The sequence below is a fragment of the Mustelus asterias genome, chromosome 20 (genome assembly GCF_964213995.1).
Source record: "Mustelus asterias chromosome 20, sMusAst1.hap1.1, whole genome shotgun sequence".
Lineage (NCBI taxonomy): Eukaryota > Metazoa > Chordata > Chondrichthyes > Carcharhiniformes > Triakidae > Mustelus > Mustelus asterias.
The window spans coordinates 67,760,242-67,787,420 of NC_135820.1; the positions used below are offsets into that span (position 1 = coordinate 67,760,242).

Below are 27,179 nucleotides of genomic sequence, written 5' to 3' on the forward strand. Positions count from 1 at the left end.
CTCCTAGAGCTTTGCTTGATCACTTTAGGGAATCTATCCTGTTAACCCACTCCTAGGACAATGGGTGGTTTAGGTGATTGAATGGCATACTAAATTTAAAATTAGGATTGATGGGCGTAGGTGGTCTTTTCTCATTCTTCTTCTCGTATGCATGTTCAAAATATTGTTTACGTTTTCTTCACCAATTTCAAAAGATCAACCATGAAATAACATTGGGATAATGCAGCTTGATTTTAAACATACCAAATGTCAAAACAAAGGCAGACTCTGGTGTTACTATACCTGCTCTTTACTCGAATTAGCTAAGCCAGGTTTTTTCTTCTTTTTAATAGGACTCAATGATTCATCTTGTGGGGAGTGCCCATTTGAGGATGGTTGAGGGCTAAGTTGCTTTCTTTTCAGTCCTGCACGTTCTGCAGAACCAGGATCTGAAAAATAAACTTAAATCATTACATACCAAGAAAATGGCGTACACTAGGACAAAGATATCTGTGCTGACAAACTTAGTGATATCCATTGTCACTAAGGAAAAGCAGCATCAGAAACTTGGTGAGAATCATACTTTTGAATGGTTTCTTTGTGGAGCCCTATTAAAGTCTCTTTAAATGTCCCATGTATTTTTGTACAACATGCGAACGGAAAACCATACAGGGCTTCTCACTTTCCTCTCACATCTTAAGATGCTAGCAGACGTATAAAACAAAGCTCAGGACACTCAAACAGTGGCAAGATCATTAGTGGAACATAGGAGCATTTAATTATTCACTTACTATTTCCCTTGTGCACAATAATATCTTGCTTGAATATCGCTAACTACAGTCATGGTTTCAAATATCCAGAGATGCAAGCGAAAAATTAATAAGTTACAAAGTGAAGTTAAACAATTTATTTTCACCTGAAGGGCAACAGATTGTGGACTAAGTTACCATGGAAGGTCAATGCAATGGTGTGGGCAACAGAAATAAGTTCAAAGGGCAGTTATATGACTAGAGAAAGGAATATCAAGAGAAGATCTAAAGAAGGTTGACCTTCAGAGAAAGGATGTGTTTATTTGGCCGAATTCCTTTTCCCGTTTGTAAACATTGAACTTGTGAAACGGTTGTCAACATTGGTCTTGATTTTGTGGTCAGTGGGAAACAAACTTGACAACATTTGTTATGCTTACAAATTTGTGAGCTTTTGAAATGGTAATCTACTGTTACTGCTGATACAGAATGGCACTCTCTACAGGGGATCTAGGACCTGTGCAAACAGGGCAAGCAATAGTGACTCTTTTCAACAAACCAAATTGATGAATCCTTACTGAGTCTAAACCAGGAAATGCAAGTTAGATTATTTAATGCGTTGTAAAATCGGTCATTGAAAGCAAAATATGTGAAAGAAAGATTGGACTTGAAAGAAGAACTAAAAGAGATGGAACGGAAACATTATCCAGCAATAATTGAAGGAATGAGAGCCCCAACCTGGAAAAAGTAAATTTAGAGGTGTTAGAGGAGTTTGTAGTCGTTAATTAAGAGCCATGCAATTAAAAATTCACAAACACCTGAATGGATAAGCCCTAAGTTTATACATGGTGTTTAAAGTACTGCAACTTTGCATTCAATGAGTGGAATTCTCCCATCTGGGACTAGGTCCTGTGACAGGGGCAGGGACAAGGAGTATTTCCTGCAATGGCCAATGGAAAACCACACCATATCTTCTATCCCCAGTGGAATTAATTACGTACTCGGGGGCAAATCCTGACTTTTACACGCCACATTGATTCAGGCACGTTTAGACTGGCACGTTTTTCCACTGGTGTCGTGGAGAATCATGCACAGAGAGAAGTTTCCAGTCAGGCTTTCATGTGCATCCAATTAGTGGGATGCAAATCGATTTCCCATTAGTCTCCAGGGAGATTCCCAATCTGCCATGCAGGCAGCATCGAAAGATCCCTCTTTAATTTCACATGGCATGAAATTGATTTTTGGATCTCCCGTCATATTGTACCACCCCCAACCTTGCCCGCCATTGATCCCAGTAGGGAGAATTCTGCCCAATGTGTCTGAATGCTAAGTTTATTGGTGAGGTACTGTTACGACAAAGCTGATAGGGGAGCTAGGAGAATTGGACAGCAACCTCCTGATTTTGCTTTGAATTGCACATGTGCTTGCAATTTCTGTCGAATTTACTCCTCAATAATGATGAGCATTGGTAATCTCACGTTTATTCCTACTGTAAAATCCAAGCCATGTGATTGATGTTCCAATAGACCTCCTAGTTAAGTCTCTCTTTTAGAATGCAATTAAACAATTAATAATGTGATTTAAACAGTGAGAGGGCATGCACCCAGAGAGCATTGTCTGGTTGCAAGAAAATGGTCCCAAGTAGCCCAAAGCATTCCCTCCTGAGGGTACTCATTTTACTCCTCAGCAAACCCAACAATGACTCAGCCAAATTTAGCAACTAATCCTGTTGTGGATCCCACCACACTGTAGGTCAGCATTTAAAACAGTCTGGGTCTTTGCTTTAAGTGTCTAAATCCATATTTAGGGAATTTTTGTGAATGTGAGGAAAAATGGCTTTCTATTTTGGGACAATAAACTATATTGGAGAGTGTTCATTGGGTCTAAAAACTACAATCCTCATTAAAGCAAAAAGTACTTCAATGTACCCATGGCCAGGCCAATGCTCATTACACAATTTATATGGCAATCTGTTTATACAAGACATAGAAAGTTTTAAATAGATCTCTTCTAAATAAATGCTGAAAACCACGCATTTTGTATCAAATTAGTGTCTTTTCTAACATTACCAATGCTAATGGCCAGTGGCGGAAAGAGCTTATTTAATTGGAGCAGCGTGTGCAGTTCTTGTCACCACGTTACAGGAAGGACATAACTGCTCTGGAGAGAGGACAGACGAGAATGTTGCCAGGGTTAGAAAAGTGTCACTACAAGGAGATTGGATAGCTTGGGATTATTTTCCTTACAACAAAGAAGGCTGAGGGGTGACTTGATCGAGGTGTACAAAATTATGAGGGGAAGAGATAGAGTGGACAGGATAAAATTGTTTCCCTTGGTGGAGAATTCTAGAAAAGGGAACATAGATTCAAGGTAGAGGGGACATGAGGAAGCACTTTTTTTTTTTTACGCAGAGGGTAGTGGGTATCTGGAATTCGCTGCCCGAGTTGGTGTTGGAGTCAGAGACCCTGAACCTGGATCTGCACCTTAGGTGCAATAAGCTACAAGGATATGGACTGGGTGGAGGAAGGTGGGATTAGACAGGGCACCTGGGTGTCCTCGGGCTGGCATGGACAAAATGGGCCAAATAGCCTCCTTCTGCACAATAAATTTTCCATGGTTCTAATATCAACTGCTATGATAAAACATGTTCAAAATCTTGCAATTCTCTCACCATCCTATTATGTATAAGCATTTTAATCCATACCACTTACAGCTCAACGTGACTGCAATTTTGCTTGAGGGAAAAAATCCTCAAACATATGGTATACCAATACAAAGTGCTAGGTGATGGATTTGGCAGAAGGGATAAAGAGAAACTATATGGATTTAATAGCATAGTTCTTTACAGCATGCAAGGACAGAGGGTCTTGGAGATTCACCATAGATTTTTGAAGGCAGCAGTGCATATTGAAATGGTATTTGACAAAACATATCGTATCTTCGACTTCATAAACACAGTAATCAAGTTTTATAGAAGAGTTATGTCAAACTTTTATAAAGCACTGGTTAGGTCACAACTAGAGTATTTCATCCAGTTCTGTTCACCACCCTTTTAGGAGGGATGTGATGGTCTTTGAGAGGGTGCGGAGAAGATTCACAGAATAGTTCCAGGAATGGGGGACTTTAGCCACAGGGTTAGGTTTGAGAAGCCTAGGAGATTGAGGAGAGATTTTATAGAGGTGCTGCAAGATTATGACAGGTTTAGATGAAGTAGACAAAAAAACTGTTCCTATTTGCTGACAATACAAAGATTAGTGGACACACATTTAAGGTTATGGCAAGAAATGCAAGGGGTGGTGTGTGTGTGTGTGTGCGCGTCTGGATGAGAGACAGAATTTTTGTGTACTTCAGTGACAATGATCTGGAAGCCATGATGTAGAGATGCCAGTGTTGGACTGGGGAGGGCACACTAAGAAGTCTCACAACAATGAAGTCTCACAACACCAGGTTAAAGTCCAACAGGTTTATTGGAATCACGAGCTTTCGGAGTGCTGCCCCTTCATCACTCACCTGATGAAGGAGTAGCGCCCTGAAAGCTTATGATTCCAAATAAACCTGTTGGACTCTAACCTGGTGTTGTGAAACTTCTTACAATGACCTGGAACTCATTGCCTACGATGATAGTGAAATCGGAGACAACTAATAATTGCAAAAGGAAATTGAATGGGCACTTGAGGGAAATAAACATGAAGAACTTCAGGGATAGAGAGGGGAATGCGCTTGATGGGAATTGCTCTATAGAGAGTTGGCAGAGATTTAATGGGCTAAATGGCCTCCTATTGTATCGCAATGACTCCACAAATCTATGACAAGTGAAACCAGTGACTTAGTTTAATGACCACTCATCTTTGGAACTGGGTTTAATCCAACCCAGAAATGAATGGTTAACTGACAACAGCACTGTCTCAAAGTGAAATGGATTGGTCAATTCTAAATCCAGTTTTTAGTCAAATATCATTGTATAAAATGGAAGAATTCCTTGGAAAGTAATGGGTCTTTAGCATCTGTTGAAGCCCTTTATGTGAGCAATACAATTAGATCAAAGTGTTTCATCTTAAGAATTTTCTTCAAGACCAACATTGCTTGGTTCATATAGAGTGCATCCCATCTTCCCAACTGAAAAGAGAAAATCTCCATCTTAAACCCCAATTATTTTAAAAAGGATCTGCCCGACTTTTGTGTACATGTGGCTTAGAAGTGCACCCACTGAAGAAAAATGGGTGTAACAGTTTCCTTCCTGCCAATATCTTTACTCGTGTTAAATGGCTAGATGACAGTTTCCATAAACAGACAGAATGACTGTAAAATGGAAATTTTTGTCTTTATTCTCCACTGTATTCAGATCAATAGGACACAAGATTTAATAACTAATCCCAATCACTGAGTGTTTCTCACTGAACAAGATTTAGAAGTAGACCATGCTCCTATCACGAGGTCAGTTAGCTCATTTGGCTAGATGCATAGTTCAGAATAATGCCAAAATTGTGGAGTTCAATTCCCATTCTGCCTGAAGTAGACTTGTGGCCTGCCTCCTTGCCCTGCCCTGCAGCAAAAATCATGGCTTATGCTGTGATTCATCAATCCTCGAATAATCAAGAATGCTATCTGGAGAAGAAATTATGATGTCTCCTATCATCTCAGAGAATGAATACATTGCAGCAAAACTATAGAAACTGCTATACAGTACACTTCTGTAATTGGTATCGGGGGAAATGGAAACCATCCACAAGGGGCTAGCATATCGTGTCAAAGTGAAAACACACAGGACATTCTGCTCAAAATGTGTGGCATTCTGGATCCAGAGCCCAGGTGCATTCTTGCCAGAACAGTGAACAACTGAAAATATTGCTTTGTCTTTTCAAAACAGCGCTATCAATCACTGGACACCATTATCTGAAGAATTATCCTATGAAATGTTGGTAAGATGTTTCAAAACACAGCAGCTGGATCTCAGTTGAAGCCCTTGGCACGAACAATAGAATTCACATTTTAGATCAAAGCACCTTCATCTTAATTATTTTCTTGATTCGCAACCTTGCTTGGTGCATCCTGTCTTCCAAACTGAAATGCAACAAAGCAGCAGCCTCCAGTTAAACCTGAGCTCTGTTAAACTATAGAAAATTAAAGACAAATGAGTCAAAATGCCAAAATTAATTCCACATAAACACTTCTCACCTTACAGGATACATAGTCTTATTTTGTTCCCAATTAAAAATACTAAAATGCATGCTGTGGATTAATCTTTATTATATATCCAGTGATTTACAAATGTAATGGGTATAAATAGGATGAGAAGACATGACGGAATATGAAACAGATCAAGTACAAATAATGCCCTTTTTTGAAGTCTGGAACTTTCTTAAAGCTTGTAGCGAGGTGTGTGAATCATTTCGAAGGCCAAATTTGAATGTCACTAAACAACCACCACAGCCTTAAATATTCTATTGCTGTAACTTCAGTGTTCAGATTTTGTATAAATAAACTTTCCATTTCCACGGCCAAAACTTACAGTAGGTAGCCTGGCTTTGTTTCATGTAGTTAGTACTTTCAGGCATTCAGCTGTTAAACATTCCAAAAATATCAGGGAAGTGAAGATAAGACGTTGAAATGGACCCTCAAATCTGCATTCAGAGAGCAAATTGGCCTGAATGGCATTCACAATTGAAAGGAAAAAAGCAACTTCAGGGGAAGATACTGATTGGAATTTGCCGACCTCGCCCGCAGCTGGGATCAACCGGTCCTGTTGCAGTGAACGGAGATTTGGCTGAACATCAAATTCTCCGTTCTTGCTGGCAGCAGTAGCTGGGCGCGCGAGACTGGGGAATTCTGACCACTATGTATTAGAAATGCTAAACACTTGCTCCAAGAGGTGACTCAATATATTTTTTTCAAAACAAAAACAAGGTCTCCAAACATTCCCAGTTTAAGTTAAAGTGGCCCACTCTAATATTCCAGATAATTCCAATCTATTCCATGTTATTCAACACAAGAAGAATGTACAGTCATGATAAACTAATTTTTAAAAAATATGTATTATTGGACCATGGGATGTGGGCATCAACAAGACCAGCATTTACTGAGAGTCTTAATTGAACCATTGCAGCCCGTATCATATAATCATAGAATTCCTACGTGCTGATAAAGGCCATTTGGTCCATTGAGCCTGCAAAGCTAAGAATCTCACCCAGGCCCTATCCCCGTAACCTCACATATTTACCCTGCAAATCTCTCTGACACCAAGGGGCAATTTAACATGGCCAATCACCAAACCCGCACATCTTTGAACTGAGGGAGAACACCGGAGCACTGGAGGAAACCCACGCAGACATGGGAGAATGTGCAAACACTACACAGTCACCCAAGGCTGGTATTGAACCTCGGTCCTGGTGCTGTAAGGCAGCAGTGATAACCACCGTGCCACCATACCGCCTCATATGGTGCAGGTACACCCATGGTAGAGTGCCGTTATGTAGGGAGCTCCAGGATTTTAGTCCAGCAACGATGAAGGACTGAAATATATTGCTAAGCCAGGATAGTTTGTGGTTTGAACCGAAAATGATGATGCTATTTCGATGTACATGTTGGCCTTGTTCTTTGAGGTAGTGGAGGTCATAGGGCTGGAGGCAACTGTTCAAGAAGCCTTGACAAATTGCTGCAGCACATTATAGATGGGACGTGCTGCAGCCATTGTGCATCAGTGACATTCAATCTTAAGAATGGAAGCAGCAGTAGACCATAGAACAGCTCTTGTCCCCTCCCCAGCCTATCTGATATTCAATAAGATCATGGCTAATTTTCTATCTAATCTTGCACTTTCCTCCCTGTTCCACGTACCCCTTGATCCCCAAAAACTATCAGTCTCAAGTCGTGGACATATTCAATGATGGAATATGTCAACTCATTGGAGTAGATTGAAAGCAGGCTATTTGACCCAATGGGGGGGCAATCTTACTGTTGCGCCATGCTGACCGATGGGCGGGATGAGCCAGTAAGATCATGAAAGAGCCGAAAAATCAGATTCCCGCCCAATTTCTCACCTCTCTTACTCGCACCGGATATCTGGCGAGGTCAGCCTCGTGCCCATTTCCAGCACGAGGCTTAATAATTTATTTAAATTTAAATCGATTTAGCATTGATTTAATGAGCCTGGGATGTTATTGTCCAGGCTCACTTGCCTCTCTGGCCTTGCTGGGAGATTCTGTCCAGCAAGAATCATAGCTGGTCCCAACAAAAAGGGACAGGTCAGGATGGCCTCACTGGTAGAACCGAAGGCCATTGAGGCCCCCCCCCCCCCCCGCCCCCCGAGTGGTCAGGGGCAAGAGTGGGGTGCCCCTTGGGAAGTGCCAGGCACCCTGAGAGTACCAAGTTGGCAAAGGCAGAGGTGAGCAGGGCCAGACTGGGGAACCCACTGCTACTCAACATTCGGGTTTGGTGGTGGGAGAGAGAGGGACCCGCTGCCACTCTGCATTCAGGATTGGTGGGGGGACGGATCTTAAGATCGACCCCAAAGTATCAGCACTTGCTGACAAATGGATAGCCAGCCTAATTCTACTTTCCAGCTCTTGGTCCATTGTTGTGCAGATAATGAGACTTAAGTGCACACCAAAGTATCCATCATTGTAGATGAAGAGGACAGACGCAAGATGCAAAGATTTTTTCTTTTACTCACCTCTTGATCTGGTTGAGATCTCCATCTCCTCCTCCTCTTCCTCCTCCTGCTCCTGTTTAGGCGGGTCTTCAGCCAAACTACATAAAGGAAGAACAAAAGAAGATACTTAATGAAGAATACTGCAAAAGAAACATGTTTTGAAAAATCAATTCAACCCATTGCATCTGTGCCAGTTCTTTATGAGAGCAACTCAATTTGTTCCATTCCCCTGCACTTTCCCCAAAGCCCTGCAAATTTTCTCTCGTCAAGCATTTATCCAATTTGTATTTGAAAGCCAGAATTGAATCTGCCTTCACCTCACTCTCAGACAATACATTCAAGATCCTAACCATTTGCTGCGGAAAAAAATTTCCTCATGGCGCCTCTGGTTCTTTTGCCAATTACCATTAGTCGGTGTCCTTTCGCCAACAAAAACAGTTTCTCCTATCTATTTTGTGCTCTATACGCACCCCTCTGGATTTTGATCACCATACCTCATTGAACACCACACTGCGAACAAATATTTGAGGAAGTATCCTTTTTATTTGAAACTGCTACCCTAAATCTACTTGACCTGGTGCCTGTAGCAAATATGGTCTATGCCAAGAAACAATATATCCATCCATTAGCTTCCATAGTTTCTTAGCCCTTTCCCCAAAAGGGACGTTTCAGCTCCTCCTTGCTCAGCCTCTCCCCAACAAAATGTAATACTTAACATTATCGTATTGTTGCACTTTGAGGAAATCTTCCAGTTTCAGGATAAGAATTTTGTTGATTTCAACGTGAAGTAGTTACAGTAAATTACAAAGGAAATTGCTCATCTAATTCACCTATCTGATCACACACCTGACAAGGGGGAGGCAGTGGTATTATCACTAGACTATTAATCCAGAAACCCAGCTAATGTTCTGGGGACCCGGGTTCGAATCCCACCATGGCAGGTGGTGGAATTTGAATTCAATAAAACAAATCTGGAATTAAGAATCTACTGATGACCATGAAACCATTGTAGATTGTTGGAAAAACCCATCTGGTTCACTAATGTCCTTTAGGGAAGGAAATCTGCTGACCTTACCTGGTCTGGCCTACGTGTGACTCTAGAGCCCCGGCAATGTGGTTGACTCTCAACTGCCCTCAGGCAATAAATGCAGGCCAGCCAGCAACACCCATGCCCCACAGATGAATTTTTTTTTAAATGATTAGTAGTCTGGTTACCAAATAGAGTGAACTAACTTTACTTCTAATGCATTGGAAAATATTACATTTGTCCATTTCCAATAGTGTGCTCAGCATTAACAGAAAACAGAAGTTCCTTAGTTTATCTGCAAATACTTGTTTTTACTGAAATTTGTCTTCTAGTTTTCACGGTGCCACTGTGATTAGTACTGCTGCCTCACAGGGACCCGAGATCAATTCCACCCTTGGATGACTGTGTGTGGAGCTTGCACATTCTCCCTGTATCTGCGTGGGTTTCCTCTGGGTGCTCCGGTTTCCTCCTACATTCAAAAGGTGTGAAGGTTAGATGCATTGGGCATGCTAAATTGCCCGTTAGTATCAGGGGGACTAGCTGGTGTAAATACGTGGGGTTATGGGGTAGGGCCTAGGTGGGATTGTGGTCAGTGCAGACTCGATGGTCTGAATGGCCTCCTTCTGCACTGTAGGATTCTATGACTCTCAGTATCAGTCAATACCTGAAAAAAATCAACCTTGAAATTGTTTGTTATGCTGTAGATAAGAGGAGAAAAAAAGGTTCATGGTTACCAAAGCCAGACAATTTTTTTTCCACATTTAAACTTGTATTAAGAATTGTGCAATGCAACCAGCCAAATAAATTAACAAATCAAGTTCAATACGCTTATGACCCTAGCAGCACTCATTTATTTCCCACATAAGAGTTCATCCACTTCTTTTCACTTTACCCACCAATGATGAATGGATCACTGATTTACTGCAAAAGTTTGAGATACTGCTTACAAGGTGGACTCCACACCTCAAAATTATGAGTATAGGGCAAAATTGAATGGATAACACACAATTCAGGTCAGTAAATAACTTAAGTACTTCACAAGATTTAAATGCTTTGAATGGGCTTTTGTGAATGGAGATTTTTTTAACATAGTAATATTTAGTCATATAGGGGAGAATTCTTCTGTCCCACCCACCACGGGAATCATAGCGGGTGGGGAGCAGACCACGCAAAGGTCCGTTGACCTCGGGTGGAATTTTCCAGTTTTGGGGCTAGCACGGCTGGAAAATCCCACCCATAGTTTTTATTTCATCTCAGCATGGCTCATGAGGTCTACCCATGGTGAAAACTGGGTGAGTTGGCATAGAGTGTGAAAGAGAAAAAGGTGAGATTGGTAGTCATAAGTTAGCAACAGAGGCTAGAAAGGAGCCACGGGGATGGGATTATTGGAGTAGATGTAGGCAATTAAGCCATCCCCCCCCCCCTCACCCCCCATCCTATTTCCCTTGATATCATTAGTATCCAGAAATCTAATCGATTTCTCTCTTGAACATGCTTAATATTTGAGCTTCCACAGCCCTCTGGGATACAGAATTCCAAAGATTCATCACCCTCTGAAGAAATTCCTCTTCGTCTCAGTCTTGAGTGGCACCACCCTTTTCAGTAGGTTTGATAACAAAAGATAAGTTTCTTCTAAGTTAGTTATTTATTAGTGTCACAAGTAGGCTTACATTTACACTGTAATGAAGTTACTGTGAAAATCCCCTAGTCGCCTCACTCCAGCGCCTGTTTGGGTACACCGAGGGAGAATTTAGCATGGCCAATGCACCTAACCAGCAGGACTGTGGGAGGAAACCGGAGCACTCGGAGGAAACCCCTGCAGATACAGGAGAATCTGCTGACTCTGCACAGTGACTCAATCCGGGAATTGAACCCGGTCCCTGGTGCTGTGAGTGCTAACTACTGTGCCACCAGTTATCTTAAGAATCACCTCCTTCAACACTCTGGGACGAAGCTCATCAGGTCCAGGGAATTTATCAATCTTCAAACAAATTAATTTTGAGTACTACCTCTTTATTAATACTAATTTATTTCAATTTCTCACTTTCACAAGTCACTTAAATCCCTGGTATTTCTGAAAGATTTTCTGCAGGACTGCACAACATAATGGTTTTGTTTCTCCATCATTTCCCACTTCACTATTATAAATTCTCCTGTCTCCACCTGTAATGGAACCACATTTGGCCTTGCTAACCTTTTCCTTTTCACAAACCTAAACAGGCTTTTATAATCCATTTTTATGTTTCCCACTAGCTTGTATTCATATTCTCTTTTCCTTTCATCACTTCCTTGGTTCTCCTTTACTAAATTCTAAATTGTTCCCCGCCCGCTACAATTCCCGTAGTGGGAGGGACAAAAAAATTCCCCCCTATATGGCTAAATATCAGTACGTCAAAAAATCTCCATTCACAATGGAGCTATCATTGTGGTCAATGGGCATGAAGTTAACATGCATGGGCAAGGGGTGGTGAGTATGTGGGATCAAGGCTCCATGACCTAATGTTTTAAAAAGCAACTGGGATGAAGTCCCAGAAAAAGGTGGGCCTTGTACACAGTCCGCTGCTGCACTGGACAGCCTTGTGGCCAGCTCTAAACTGCATCTGGGGGCATTGGACCAAACACCACCCTGCATCCATTCTGCAAGAAAGAAGCTCCCACCATTCACAGTACTTTCTCTCCGCTGAGGCGATGCAGCACTTGGAAGCAAAAATCCAAGCCCAAGTCTCCCAAAGTCCTATAAAGGTGCACTAGGTATCAGATTTTAACAGTTGTGCTGTTCACTGCCCAATTACATCTAAGAAGAAAGAGACTAGAGGTCAAGAGTAGCTAATTAGCATTTCTACCTAGTTGCCATGGGGAGGATGATAGGGGAAGATCAAGTTACAGGCTTCCCTGCAAAATCAATCAATATCACAGACAGCAGTTCTGTGTGGTCAGCAAAGAAATGATGCTTAGTGCACTATTAGAGCCAGATGCAGGAGGAAGATGGTCTCCAGGTGAAGTGACACATCCTGCATTCATCTGACGATTCATTCTCACCTAGGCAGGGAAATAAGAATCATTGAAACCTTTTTTAAAATTCATTTGTGGGACATGAGTGCTGCTGGCTGGCCAGCATTTACTGCTTATCTCTAGTTGCCCAAGGGCAGATGAGAGTCAACCACATTGCTGTACATTTGGATCTGTAAGCCAGACCAGGTAAGCATGATGTGGAGATGCCGGCGTTGGACTGGGGTAAACACAGTAAGAAGTCTCACAACACCAGGTTAAAGTCCAACAGGTTTATTTGGTAGCAAAAGCCACTAGCTTTCAGAGCGCTCGCTGCTCTTTTGTCAGGTAAGTGGGAGTTCTGTTCACAAACAGGGCATATAAAGACACAAACTCAATTTACAAAATAATGGTTGGAATGCGAGTCTTTACAGGTAATCAAGTCTTAAAGGTACAGACAATGTGAGTGGAGAGAGGGTTGAGCACAGGTTAAAGAGATGTGTATTGTCTCCAACCAGCACAGTTAGTGAGATTTTGCAAGCCGTGGGGGTTGCAGATAGTGCGACATGAACCCAAGATCCCGGTTGAGGCCGTCCTCATGTGTGCGCAACTTAGCTATCAGTCTCTGCTCAGCGACTCTGCGTCGTCGTGTGTCGTGAAGGCCGCCTTGGAGAATGCTTACCCAAAGATCAGAGGCCGAATGCTCGCTGAAGTGTTCCCCAACAGGAAGAGAGCACTCTTGCTTGGTGATTGTCGAGCGGTGTTCATTCATCCATTGTCGTAGCATCTGCATGGTCTCCCCAATGTACCATGCCTCAGGACATCCTTTCCTGCAGCATATCAGGTCGTCAACGTTGGCAGAGTTGTAAGAGTATGTACAGTGTACCTGGTGGATGGTGTTCTCACGTGAGATGATGGCATCCGTGTTGATGATCCGGCACATCTTGCAGAGGTTGCTGTGGCAGGGTTGTGTGGTGTTGTGGTCACTGTTCTCGTGAAGGCTGGGTAGTTTGCTGCGGACAATGGTCTGTTTGAGGTTGTGCAGTTGTTTGAAGGCAAGAAGGGGGGATGGCCTTGGCAAGATGTTCGTCTTCATCAATGACATGTTGAAGGCTCCGGAGAAGATGTCGTAGCTTCTCCGCTCCAGGGAAGTACTGGACGACAAACACGGGACACACCGGACAGAGTACCCTTCGTCGTCCAGTACTTACCCGGAGCAGAGAAGCTACGACATCTTCTCCGGAGCCTTCAACATGTCATTGATGAAGACGAACATCTTGCCAAGGCCATCCCCACATCTTGCCTTCAAAAATCCGCACAACCTCAAACAGACCATTGTCCGCAGCAAACTACCCAGCCTTCAGGAGAACAGTGACCACAACACCACACAACCCTGCCACAGCAACCTCTGCAAGATGTGCCGGATCATCGACACGGATGCCATCATCTCACGTGAGAACTCGGTACATACTGTTGCAACTTGGCCAACTTTGTCTACCTGATACGCTGCAGGAAAGGATGTCCCAAGGCATGGTACATTGGGGAGACCATGCAGACACTATGACAACGGATGAATGAACGCCGCTCGACAATCACCAGGCAAGAGTGTTCTCTTCCTGTTGGGGAACACTTCAGCGGTCACGGGCATTCGGCCTCTGATCTTCGGATAAGCGTTCTCCAAGGTGGCCTTCACGACACACGACAACGCAGAGTTGCTGAGCAGAGACTGATAGCCAAGTTCCACACACGAGGACGGCCTCAACCGGGATCTTGGGTTCATGTCACACTATCTGCAACCCCCACAACTTGCCTGGGCTTGCAAAATCTCACTAACTGTCCTGGTTGGAGATAATACACATCTCTTTAACCTGTGCTTAACCTTCTCTCCACTCATATTGGATTACCTGTAAAGACTCACATTCCAACCATTATTTGGTAAATTGAGTTTGTGTCTTTATATGCCGTTTGTGAACAGAACTCCCACTTAACTGACGGAGGAGCAGCACTCCGAACGCTAGTGGCTTTTGCTACCAAATAAACCTGTTGGACTTTAACCTGGTGTTGTGAGACTTCAGAGCAGGCAAGGACAGCAGACTTCCTTCTCGAAAGGATATTAGCGAATCAGGTGGGTTTTTCCGGCAATTGACAATGATTTCACGGTCATCGGTAGATTCTTAATTCCAGATATTTTTCATTGAATTCAAATTCCAACATCTGCCGTGGTAATATTTGAACCCAGGTCCTCAGAACATTAAACCAAAAGAGAAAATGCTGGAAAATCTCAGCAGGTCTGGCAGTGTCTGTAAGGAGAGAAAAGAGCTGACATTTCGAGTCCATATGACCCTTTGTCCCCAAAACATTAGCTGAATTTGTGGATTAATAGTCCAGCGATAATACCACTAGGCCATCACCTCTCAGTGAAACAGGGAGATGGGTACCCTTTGGAAGCTGAGAGCAACTTTGGACTGCTTGCTACAAAGGTTGTGATTCCATGGAGTATGTGATGTGTGGCAAGTATCTAAAGAGGAATATTCCTCTCTTTAAAGTAAAGGGTGACTACGGAAAAGTATTTTGTCAATAGTGCCTTTAGCCATTGTACACTAAAAGTTTTAAAATGTGAAATCTTGTGATGTCATTCTTTCAGTAAGTAACTGGAAGTTTGAATCCCTTTTTTAGAAAGTGATCAGTCTCTACCAAGATAACAACAAAATGCTGACACTCATTTTAAGGCTCACATACAAAGAATGACCATTTGGCCAAATGCTATTGAATTCATACTTCAGCATGAGCTAGTGCCCACAGGAGCAAGAAGAATGTTTCAGGGTGGTGGGAGGTGAAAGTAGACAGACAATGATTAAATAACAACCTGCAAAAATAGCAATTGCTTGGTGCTTATGCAGCAGGCTGCATTAGTGCTCAGTGCACTTGTTTACTTTTCTTGTATCTGTTCTTCTCACAACTGGAGTCTTCCATTGATTTTTCTCCCCAATCACAATGCTTTATAAATGATTCAAGTCTGTTATAAATACATCAACATAATAAATCGCCCCACTGGCAAAACCGAAATAACTATCTGTTGCTCTCTGGTTTTTCAGTTACCTTCAACTCGTGATATTTGACATGCCAAATGAGTTATAACATATCTCGTACATCTGCTGTATGAAGAATTGTGTGTAATTTTATTCTACAAAATGATGTAATGGAATACTTAAAACATTTATGGGCTACACAATAAAACAAACAATTCAGTCCATAATGGAGAAGCAGAAGAGACTTGCAAAGCAGTTTATAGGATTGCAAACAATATAAAATTAGCCAGACCCAGGAAACAAAACTTGCAGTTTATATCTGGGGTGGTGGAGGCAGGTGTTGCACTCAGAATGTGGACCTTGATTTAACCCACAATACTCCCTCATTTTAGTACCATGTACACAATTGTATGTTACATGCCCTACGTTGAATGGTTAGCACGGCACATGAATTATGTAAATCAACTGAATCTCAAATTATGGTCTAAACCCATTCTGACTGTCATTTGATTTGACAACACAGCAAATATAATTTTTTAAAAGGAATAAGTAGAAAACCTTCCATTACTTACCCTGCACAGACTACTTCCTTTTGCATCAAAACCGAGGTCTACGTTCATATTATAGAGGTTTGTGATGATAGCAAATAGATTACAACATCATGCAACCAGATGAATTCATTACAAAGATACTCTGTAGCAGACGATTGCTGGCTATTTACCACCGAACAATAATAGCATCAATACCTTATGTGCCTGCACAAACTCAGAAGGAAAGTGTATTCAAGGATTCATCTAAAATGCCTCAACAAAAAGAATGGCTTTATACAGGTCACCTTGCCTGCACTATCCACACAACCATATAAAATTCCCAATTAATAAGAAAATATTCCTTTGGTTTTAGAAATACTGAAGCTTAAGAATATAAATACTCATAACTAAATTGTTGTAGAATTAATTTCCCCCAGATTTCCCCCAGAATTAATTTTCCCCCAGAAAACATACAGAGATCCTGAATGCAGTCAGAAAGCTCAGTTTGCCCTGCGTACACCATTATCAACCATTTAATTGTTCTGTACACAATGTTTACAATATGTAGAGTCTAAAAATGGAACCTGGCACCGTCCGTCTGCTCCTATCTGTGTCTAAAATGGTGGCACTCTTCATAATCACTCTGGCAATTGTCAAGCCTGCAATCCTGCATAACAGAACCATTTAGGACATAATTAAGTCTATTAAATCAACAGAAAGTAACTGCATCAGACTGCACTGCAAGGCAGCCACTGAACTAAATGGAACCAATGCTTTTAATTCAGGAACTATTCCACAAAGAAGAAATACAAATACAAAACCAAACCTACATTACATTTGTATTAAATGCCATTTAGAATCCCAATGTTATTTATAGAAAATATTTTGATTGTAAACGGAATACGTGTAAAATTAATCTTTTTCATTACAGCTCTAAAAATGTAGCCCAGATCCTGACAACACGGCCATGACTCTCATTCAGTGGGCTTGAAATATTTAAAGAAAAAGCAGCTCTATTGTAGGTGCAGCAATGGCAGACTTGCTCAGACCGGTTTGAACCAGCTTTTTACCTTGGGCATGACATTTGCTTCTCCTAGACACTGAATTACATCAGTATTTTTATCAATTCAATTTTTTTTTGTGTTTTTGCTATAGTTATTGTAACAACAAAATAATGTAGCATAGAGCTGACAACACATCACTAAAGGAAGGTCCTGGGCACAAGAAGTTAATGCACTGGGCTCTCTGTTCTTGTCTCACAGCCTGAACAGCAGATCCCATCAGCATCAAATACAACATTGTTAACAAAAACTGCAGAAATTGCTTCCTTTTAGCCATGTAGGGTATGTTACATAAACGACAGCGAGTATCATACCTTCTTTTAAACACTAAAAACATATAAAGTTCTTCAGCTTGGCTGAATTTACCTTGTTTTGGTGGAACAAAGATGGAGGAAATTTCCAGAAGGCCTTTCTGAGTCCGGCTACAGCAATTGTCAATCTTTAACCTATTCTGTGCTGCTATTGGTTAAACACTACATGGTAGGATATGATTGGTTTGCAGCGAAAAGCTGTATAGCTGCTGCTACCTTGTTACGGACAGCATCTTTCTGCATTGCAGCCTAGATTGTAAGAGGAAAACATGCATACATAACATGCAGACAGACAAATACATGAGACGGATATTGAGGAGGGGGGGATTTAAAAGGCTGCCAAAAAAATTAAGCTCTTTTCAGTCCTCCACAGCCCTGCTTTGATGTGGCATTTGCAATGATGATTCTCATTACACTTTGTTGTTGCATGTAGGCCCTGCTAGTGCAGCCATTTTTACACTTTGTTAGAAATATTGAAAGGCAAAATAAGATTTGGGTAGGTCCAGTCAAAGAATCTTATTCTTGGTCAACTCGTGGTACAGGAGTTGATGTCATCATTTCAAAAGTTCTTTCTTCTGCAGCAAATTAAATGAGGCACGGGGGAGGAAAAGAGAAATAAGGCACATGAAAATGAAGCCAATTGCGACGTTTAACCTACTTAGGCAAGATATTTAATCTAGAGCTTCAGGCCCTGTAGCTGAGAGTGAACATTCAAGGTATTTTAAGTTTGAACACTGCAAGTTAGAGTAACCCAAAGTAACCATGCCAGTGTAAAAATGGTTTCTACCATTCTTTCAATAAATAAAAGTTTAGGCACTTGATAAATGAGCAAAGGAAACCATTCAAAAATCAAAAACTCTTTGATGCGGACTAACAACTTATTTAAATGACCTGTCCCTCCCAGGAGATTTTAACCAAATTCCTTTCATAGTATCTCAAAGAAAAGAAAAAGTGGTGGCTGCCGTGCACTATGAAGTCCACAAGCTTAAAAACTCACTGGCCAGGCGGTTTTGGGTGCACGATTTATTTTTCTTTGAATTTGCTTCACGTCCCCTCCCCCACTCTGCTGCAGACTGCCTGCTCAGCCTCCACTTGAATTTGGCTCGTATTTACCAAAGAGCTGTTTAGCACGTACTCCTTACTATTGTCTGGCTTCTGACCCAGTCACACAGACATAGATCAGGCCTCAAAAAGTGCAGAATTCCTCTTTTCCTCAGGCCCTCCCTTCCTTCTTCAATCTATAGGTTTTTTTAAAAACACAAGATTTATCACCACCTCCTGACCTTTCTGTTGGCCTACAGTGTGGGCTAAGCCCTCAAGTTTCATGATTTGTAAAGGAACAACTCTGTACACCAATAGTGCAGGCTTATCGGTTGGCATACTGGCCACCACGTTACAACTGTTAACCAGGCATCAGTGTATTATTGTAGCCTGGGAGATTTCTATTGCTACTGAGGCACAGAAAATTCTACAGATCATGCACACATTGATACGTGGCATTACATTTCCTCAAACACACTTTTGTGTAACATGAGTTCCTGCAATTGAAAATTTTTCAAATATTAAAAAGAGAACACACACACATTACAACACAAGTTTTTCACAATAGTTTGCAGTGGTGGTGGGGGAGTGTGGAGAAGAGAGATGGACAATCAAAATGTGAAGCAATTTCAGTGAAACCAAAAGCCTGGTCTAAGTTAACATTTTTCCAAGAAACTTTTGAAGTTGGGGACAGAGATAGCAATGCAACATAGTTCTTTGAGGGAATCTTCAGGATTAGGACACTGAAAGTTCCAATGCTGAAAGTTCCAACTCAAGGTGCAGAGGAATCGGAAAGGAATATTAATTCAGAGTTTGAGTGACAGAAGGTGAGGCATAAAGATCTCAGAAGATTGTATGGCTGAAGAAGGTTACAGAGAGAGGGGGGAGGGTGGAAGACGACAGAGGGATTTGAAGACAAAGGTGATCATTTTAAAATGAAAGTGTTCACAGGCAAGAAGCCGATGTATCTCAGGGTGATAGAGTGAATGGGGTTTGATGCATTTAGAATATAGACAGAGTTTTGGATGAATTCAAGTTTATGGTGATAGGACATGGGAAGGGCAGCCACGAGAGCATTGGAACCAAACAGCTGAGGTAACAAAGCCATGGTTGAGAGTTTCAGATGTGCTGAGGCAGGAGAGAGGCAAGTGATGTCACTGAGGTGGAAAGAATGAGGCTTGGTGCTGGAGTGGATATGTGGTTGGAAGCTCATCTCAAATTCAAATTGGATGGTGATGTTGCAATTGGTCTGGCTCAGTCTCCATAATGAGGGAGAGGGTTGTAATCAGTGGCTAAAATATTGAGATTTCGCAGGAATCAAAGGCAATGCTTTTATCCTTCCCAAAATTTAGTTGAGATAAATTTCTGCTCATCCACAACAATATCCAGACAAGTGGCAAGTAACATTTGTATCACACCAGGTGCCAGATAATGACTACCTCCCATGAGAGAGAATCTAACCATCACCCCTTTATATTCAATAACATTACCTACCCTCAATTGGACTAGCCATACAAATGCTGTTGCCACATGAGCAGGTCAGAGGCTAGGAATCCTGTAACTCACCTCCTGACTCCTAAAGCCTGTCCACCTTCTACAAGACACAAGTTGGAGTGTGGTGGAATACTCTCCAGTTGCCTGGATGATTGCAGCTCCAACAACACTTAGGAAGCTTGACACCATCCATGCCCACTTGATTGGCACTCCATCCACGAACATTCACTCCCTTCACCACTGACGTACAGTGGCAGCAGTGTGTACCATCTACAAGACACACTGCAGGAACTCACCAAGGATCCTTAGGCAGCACCTTCCAAAACCAACGACCACTACCATCTAGAAGGACAAAGGCAACAGACATATGGGAACACTATCACCTGGGAGTTCTCTTCCAAGCCACACTCTATCCTGATTTGGAACCATATTGCCATTCTCTCATTGTCACTGGGTCAAAATCCTGGAATGTTCTCCCTAACAGTACTGTGGGCGCACCTACACCACATGGACTGGAGGAGTTTAAGAAGGTAGCTCACCACCACCTTCAAGGGCAATTAAATGCTAGCCTAGCCAACAATGCCTGCAACACAATAATGTATTTAAAAAAGACAATGGTGAGATTAATCAAGTCAAAAGTTGCAAACAAGTCAAAAAGAACTATTCTTGAATGTCCACCATAGCCACATTCTCATAGGAAGCCACATGTGATTTTGCTCATGGTCATTTCAGTATTATGGCTGTTGATCAGAAACACTGAGTTGCCAGAAAGATGGCGTACATGTGAGAGATGTTACTCAGGACTTTGAGGCAGGAGATCCAAGCTGTGAGTAGAATTAAAAGCTTACTGAAAGGACTCAAACAAAAGTATAATGATGGAACTACACATGACGTCAGCAGCCCAGTAACTTGCCGAATAATTCGAAGCAAGAGCCTGCAGCCTTGCACTGTTACAGCAAATAATTTTATTGTATTCTCAAACTGCTATTGTCCAGTTCTAGTGATTGGATAGCAATCAAGTTAAGGATCGCTATTTGATGGTATACAGTGGCCTAATATAGCACCCTCACTGATGGCCCAGCTGAGATTAACTAACTCAGCAGACATCGGAAATAGAACCCATCTGGACCCTGCTTGTCTGAACGGCTCAGCACCCCAAACAATATATTAACTCACTGGCCACAGCAAGAGCCTACAGTTTTGAAAAAGGAAAGTGAAACCAGTATCGGGCAAGTGAAAAAATCTACAACCTTCTGAGATATGAGTCAATGCTTTATCAACCGCCAAAATTATTTACAGTAATCTTAAACATTGGGGGGGGGGGGAAGAAATATACCAGTAACTGGTTCACATTTTAATGTTCATTAAATTAAACATTTTCTTTATGCACAGCAGTTACGATTGAAGAAACCAAAAAAAACTAGGCACTGGCAAATCTTAGCTATTTATGCCACTTGGTTATAAAATCAATTATACAACTGAATGCGAGCATATATTTTAACTGACATACAGAAAGAATAGGACAGACCCAACTGAGAGGGGCAATTTCAGCACCCATTCACTCAACTGGCAGACATTTACAGCATCTTCCTTCCTTCAGCATTACACTATCAAAATGCTTAAAGCTCGCTTTGGCTCTTGGCTGATAATTATGCACATTTTAAGAACCAATAAGCATTAAAGAGAGAGGCTGGAAATGCAGTGCACATTGGCTGCACAGTGCCATAAAGTGACTCGCTACGTGATTGTCTCCACGATTCCCAACACCATTAACTCCTGATTACAGCTGCATTGCTGCAGGCACTGACATTTTTTAACAATCGTCTGTGCTTCTGCCCCCGCACAGGGGCAGCAAGGGGAAATCAGGAAGAGTGCCCTAACGTCTAATTCATTGCTACATATGCTTCCCTGCGTAGCTAAATGTAAAAAGGACTAGATAAAAATGAAGAACAAGAATATGGTTTTTGTAAAGGCACCCACTGTTCTGTATTTTAATGCTTTACGTTAGAATAAAAATAGTTTTAAGTGATTGTTGCAGTACAGTATTTAATTCAAATCAATTGGAAGAGGGCTGCAAAAAGCAGATTTCCTTGACATCTTGTATTCCTTCTGCACTCACACTTGCAGAACACTATGGTAACAAGTTAACTCTTTTTCTTCCCAGGCTACCCAAAATCCATTTGAACTGGGCTGTTCTCATTGTCGAGTGAAATAAAGCAGATTCAACAATTTAAAGCACTGAAGGTAACTATTACCAATTTATAGTGCCACTCTGTCCACCTGGCAACTATAGATCAAATCACAATACATAAGATATCAAATGTGATAGTTTCAGCCAGGTTGCCTGGGAAGAAGAGAAATTCTGCATTGTGTGATGTAGAGAAGCAATGGCAACATTCAGGGTGGATGGTTACAGGCCAGAACTTCCTACCCTCCCAATCAAGGAGAAAACCTTACTGATGCAGGATGCCACAGGGACAAGATCCTCAAGCATTCAAATTAACTACAGCTAATAGAGAGAAAATAAAACAGGAAAAAATAGTGCATTAATACAGTTTGCATTCACAAATAGAATAAATAATGTTCATAATTACTAAACAAAGCCATTGTGTCACTGAACACTAAAAATAGATGCATACACATCTGTATACCTCATTCTTGTGCTGTTGATTGCACATGTATGGATCTCAGTGTGTCTTTTCTGCACAAAGGTATTCATCACATACACAGGTACAAACAGCCTCCTTCTCTGAAAGCCTGGTTGTGGCTGTATACATCACATACTACACTATAATCAATCAGTCTCTAATTTAATCTCAAAATTACAGTGCATAAGTTATTTTCCAAGCTCACCCACTTACCCCTCCCCCATGAAAATTGCCATTTTGTTTTGCCACGCTAAAAGGGATATACTGAAATATATGCTTACAGAAGCAGATTTGCATTTAATTCTGTGACAGCGCAATCTGTATCCTACCTTCTTAGTGACGATGCTGATCTTGTTTGCAATTCAAACTAGCTAATGCCTGCTTTGACTCCCTGTAGGGCAGCAGCCTGCTTCTTCTATTTGCCCACCAACAGGCATGTGACTCAGCTACACAATAGGGCAAGCACCTTCAGTTAAAGAGAAGCTAGGCCACTATAATTGATTAGTGAGGATCAGAACAGTATGAACCAAAAGTCAATTCACCCTTCTTTAGGAATGTATTTAAAATACAGCTGATCACACTTTAAACAGAATCACTACTGAACAGGATGGCAGTAACATGTGACCAAGGGAAGCAAAAAGTAAAAACTACCATTGCAACTACTGAAAGTACTTGGTTTGCTAGTTTTTTAAAACAGCCAGATCATAAAAGTACATGTAAATAATCTTTAACACTTTAAAAGTACCTTAAAGAAACTGTTTGGTACTTACCTCTGTGGTTGCATTGTACTGTAACACAGGGTTAAGTCAATACTTAAAAAAACATGGTGGACAGTAACTCAGTACTCAGAGAAGGGCTTGGCACATAAGCTTGATGATCTGTCAGTCTCCAAAGTACCTCAACTGCAATTGGACACTCTAATTTACCACCATATAAAACTGAAGCTGATTGGCTAGAACACTTCCTGAATGGTTACTTCTGCAGAGCATTTGCAGACAGAAGCCATTCTGTGAAAAGAATTTGAATTCAAAGCTTGGCTCAGTTTCAGCAGTAGAGAGCAAAGATATCAAAGAAACCAAATATCAAGCTGTTGCTCTATTCTAAGCAGCTAGGATAATTACTGAATAGCCTACTTTCCTGTGGCAGCAGTACATTTTCAACAAATTACCTTATTGTTGTCCTTTTCCCTGAATGTAAAATGTGGAGCCATTGCATGTAAACAAGACAATTTCCCTGTGTCGGTCTAATGACTGGGATTCTTCAAGTGTTAAACATCAGAATATATAGAGTCATCTATGAAATAAGGCCATCGTTTTCTGCTGCTGTTTTTAAAATTGTTTTATTAAAACAAAATAATACACTTGAAGATCCACAATGAACAACAACTTGAATTTATATAGCTCTTGCATATAGAGAAATACTTCAAAACACTGCTTCACTGAAGTTAAATAAGAAAGACCCCACAGCCCACAGAGCCTGCTATTCAATACGAGCATGACTGATCTTGGGCTTCACTGTATTATCCCACCCAGTCCTCATATTCCTGAACTCCCTGTGAGACTCAAATATCAGTATATCCCAGCCTCCATTGTATTCAACAATGGAGCATCCAATAGCTCTAAAAGATTCATACCCTTTGAAGAAATGTTTTCTCACCCCAGTCCTAAATGATTGGCCCCTCATCCTGAGATGGTGCCTCTGTGTTTTAGATTCCCTGACCTGTAGAAACAATCTCTTAGCATCCACATATCAAGACTTCAGAATTTTGTAGGTTTCAGTGAGATTACTTCTCATTCTTCTAAACTCCAGAGAATACAAGACCAATCTATTCAGCGTCTCATCATAGGACAACCCACTAATCTCAGAGAAAAATTTAATGAACCTTCACTGTACCACCTCCAATGCAAGAATGTCCATTTTAAAATAATTTATGGCAAGTCAGCATCACTGGCTCGGCCAGCATTTATTGTCCATCCCTAGTTGCCCTTCAGAAAGATGTGATGAGCTACCTTCTTGAATCATCATAATTCCTGAGGTGGAGGTACACCCACAATGCTGCTGGGAAGGGAGTTCCAGGATTTTAACCCAGCAACAGTAAAGGAACGGCAATGTAGTTCCAAGTCAGGATGGTGAGTGGCTTGGGGGGGAATTTCCAGGCGGTGACGTTTCTATATCTGCTGCCCTTGTCTTCTGGAGGTAGTGGTTGTGGGTTTGGCAGATGTTGTATAAGGAGCCTTGGTGCACTCCTGCAGTGCATTTTGTAGATGTTATACATTGCTCACTGCGCATCAGTGGTGAGGGATGTGAATGTTTGTGGAAGGGATGCCAACCAAGCCTCTGACCTGTTCTTTGTTCTGGACTTTAACCTGGTGTTGTTAAACTTCTTACTGTGTTTACCCCAGTTCTGGACTTTAACCTGGTGTTGTTAAACTTCTTACTGTGTTTACCCCAGTCCAACACCGGCATCTCCACATCTGTTCTTTGTAGCCACAGTACTCATATGGTTAGTTCACATGAGTCTCTGGTTAATGATAAGCCCCCAGGATACTGATAGTGGGGATGGTAATGCTATTGAATATCAAGGGCTGGTAGATCTAAATCATTTAACCCTATCGCTGAAATTCTACTGCCTTGCCCGCCATGGAATGAGAGCGGGCGAGGGTTGGACAATGGAAATATCCGTTGACCTCGGGTGGGAATTTCTGGCTTCGCTTGAGCGAGGCCGTAAAATTCCGCCAACATGTCCTAACTTATCTGTCCTATTACAGATGCTTTGTGCATTCAGGTAAAGAATCTTTAATTTCATTTTTTACCTCTATTCTCTGCAATGACTTTATTCACTGACGAACATTTTTTGTTAAAATCTCTGTCCCTGCCTACCCCACTCTGATCATCTTTACCCACATCACTGTGCTGTTCCAATGTTACAACATTTCTCTTTGGATTTCTAAGTCTCCCCTCAACCAAAGCCTCCCCCACCTGAGTTAGTTTAAACCCTTGTCCACAGCCCTTCTTCCCACACCATGCTTTGAGCCACTCATTTAATTCTCTAATCTGTTTAACCCTATGCCAATTGGCAGGTTGCTTAGGTAACAATCCAGACATGATTACATTTGATTTTCTGCATTTTACTTTGGACCTTAACTCTTCCAGTTCTCTTAGCAGAACCTCATACCTGGCTCTAGCTATGTCATTGGTTCCCACATGGACCACGACAACTGGATCCACCTCTTCGCACTCCAAGTATCTCTCTAACGTGAGGTGATGTCCTTAACTTTGGCACCAGGCAGGCAACACAAGCTTCAGAGCTCCCTGCTGTGGCTGTAGAGATACTGAGGTAAAGAAAGACACATAAATGCCGAAAAGTTTTACCAAAAATGTGAGTTAAGGACAGCCTTGAAGGAAAAGATTGAGACTAGGATTTTCTGGTCCTGCTGCATGGCTGGCATCATCACGGGTGGAATGGGAAAATTTGGAGGGGGCCACACATCAAACTTTCCTGTCCCAGAAGCACCATTACTGGTGGAGATGGAAAATCCCACTCTGGGCTGGTGGGGCGCAGAGATTTAAGAACATAATTCCAGAGTATAAGTGCTGAAAACAGCTATGATGGGAGAAAGGGAAGATGATGTACAAGAAACAAGGGTCATAGGAACACAAGGCTCAGGAGGAGCTTACAGTGATAGGGAGGGGTCAAGGCTCTGAAGGGATGTAAGCATGAGAATAAAATATTTTTGTTTAAGGCTCTGTAAAACCAAGTGCCAAACAGGTTGGTATGAACAGAGCTGATGCATGAAACAGGACATGGTACAAGATGGAATAGAATAGAATCATAAAATCCTTACAGTGCAGAAGGAGGCCATTCAGCCCATCAAGCCTGCATTGACAACAATCCCATCCAGGCCTTATCCCTGTAATCCCACATATTTAACCTGCTAATCCCCCAACACTTTAGCAATTTAGCATGGTCGATTAACCTAGCCCGCACATTTTTGGAGTGTGGGAGGAAACCCACGGAAACATGGGGCGAACATGCAAACTCCATACAGTCACCCAAGGCTGGAATTGTATCTGGGTCCTTGACACTGTGAGGCAGCAGTGTTAACCACTGTGCCATTGTGCCACCCAAATATGATGTGGAAAGAGGATTAATGATCCAATTAGTGGGAAAACGGCATCATCATGTTGTTGATTGCACCTGGCACCTTTTACTGTATCTGGAATAAAAAATAGTTTCAAATACACCAAGGAATTACATACAATTCACAGCACAAAAAGTAGAATGGTGTTGATGCTCCTCACAAGCCTTCTCCCACTCTATTTATCTCATCTTACATCAGCAACATATCCCTTAGCAACAGATTGGGCCTTGGTTTGGTGTGGTGGAGAAAGAGAGTGCAATCAGGAGGGTTGGAGCAAGAAACAAGGGGTTGGTGGCAGGAGGAAGAGAATGGCAATTAGGAGTGGGTGAAAGATCAGGACCTGGTGAGGGAGAGGAAAGGAATGGCAGTTGGAAGGATGGAGACCAAGGAATTGAAGAATGTTCAAGGGAAGGCCACAGAAGTGGGGAGAGAGCCTGTGATTGGTTTGGACAAGGCTAGGAAAGTTTCCTTAGTTTGACAAGGTGGGGAGGGAGTACTCCTACTTTTCTTGACGCATAAAGAGTTCTATCAAAAG

General features: G+C 41.8%; 1 protein-coding gene across 25 annotated transcripts in view; it reads right to left on the bottom strand.

The window, feature by feature from the left end:
* zmynd8 (zinc finger, MYND-type containing 8) overlaps nucleotides 1-23,397 on the bottom strand; it is a 96,639-nt gene extending 73,242 nt beyond the window's left edge. For 16 of the 25 annotated variants that reach the window (XM_078236772.1, XM_078236756.1, XM_078236761.1 and 13 more), the window contains exons 1-3: nucleotides 23,273-23,357; nucleotides 8,395-8,471; nucleotides 283-428 (exon numbers count right to left, since the gene is read on the bottom strand). In XM_078236772.1, coding sequence (XP_078092898.1) covers nucleotides 283-428; nucleotides 8,395-8,471; nucleotides 23,273-23,286 — 237 coding nt within the window. In that variant the 5' untranslated portion in view covers nucleotides 23,287-23,357. Of the gene's footprint in view, nucleotides 1-282; nucleotides 429-8,394; nucleotides 8,472-17,374; nucleotides 17,569-19,926; nucleotides 20,062-23,272 lie in introns of those variants that run through there. The other 9 variants (XM_078236773.1, XM_078236765.1, XM_078236755.1 and 6 more) reach the window with 6 other exon arrangements.
* Between the last annotated feature and the right edge of the window lie 3,782 nt (nucleotides 23,398-27,179).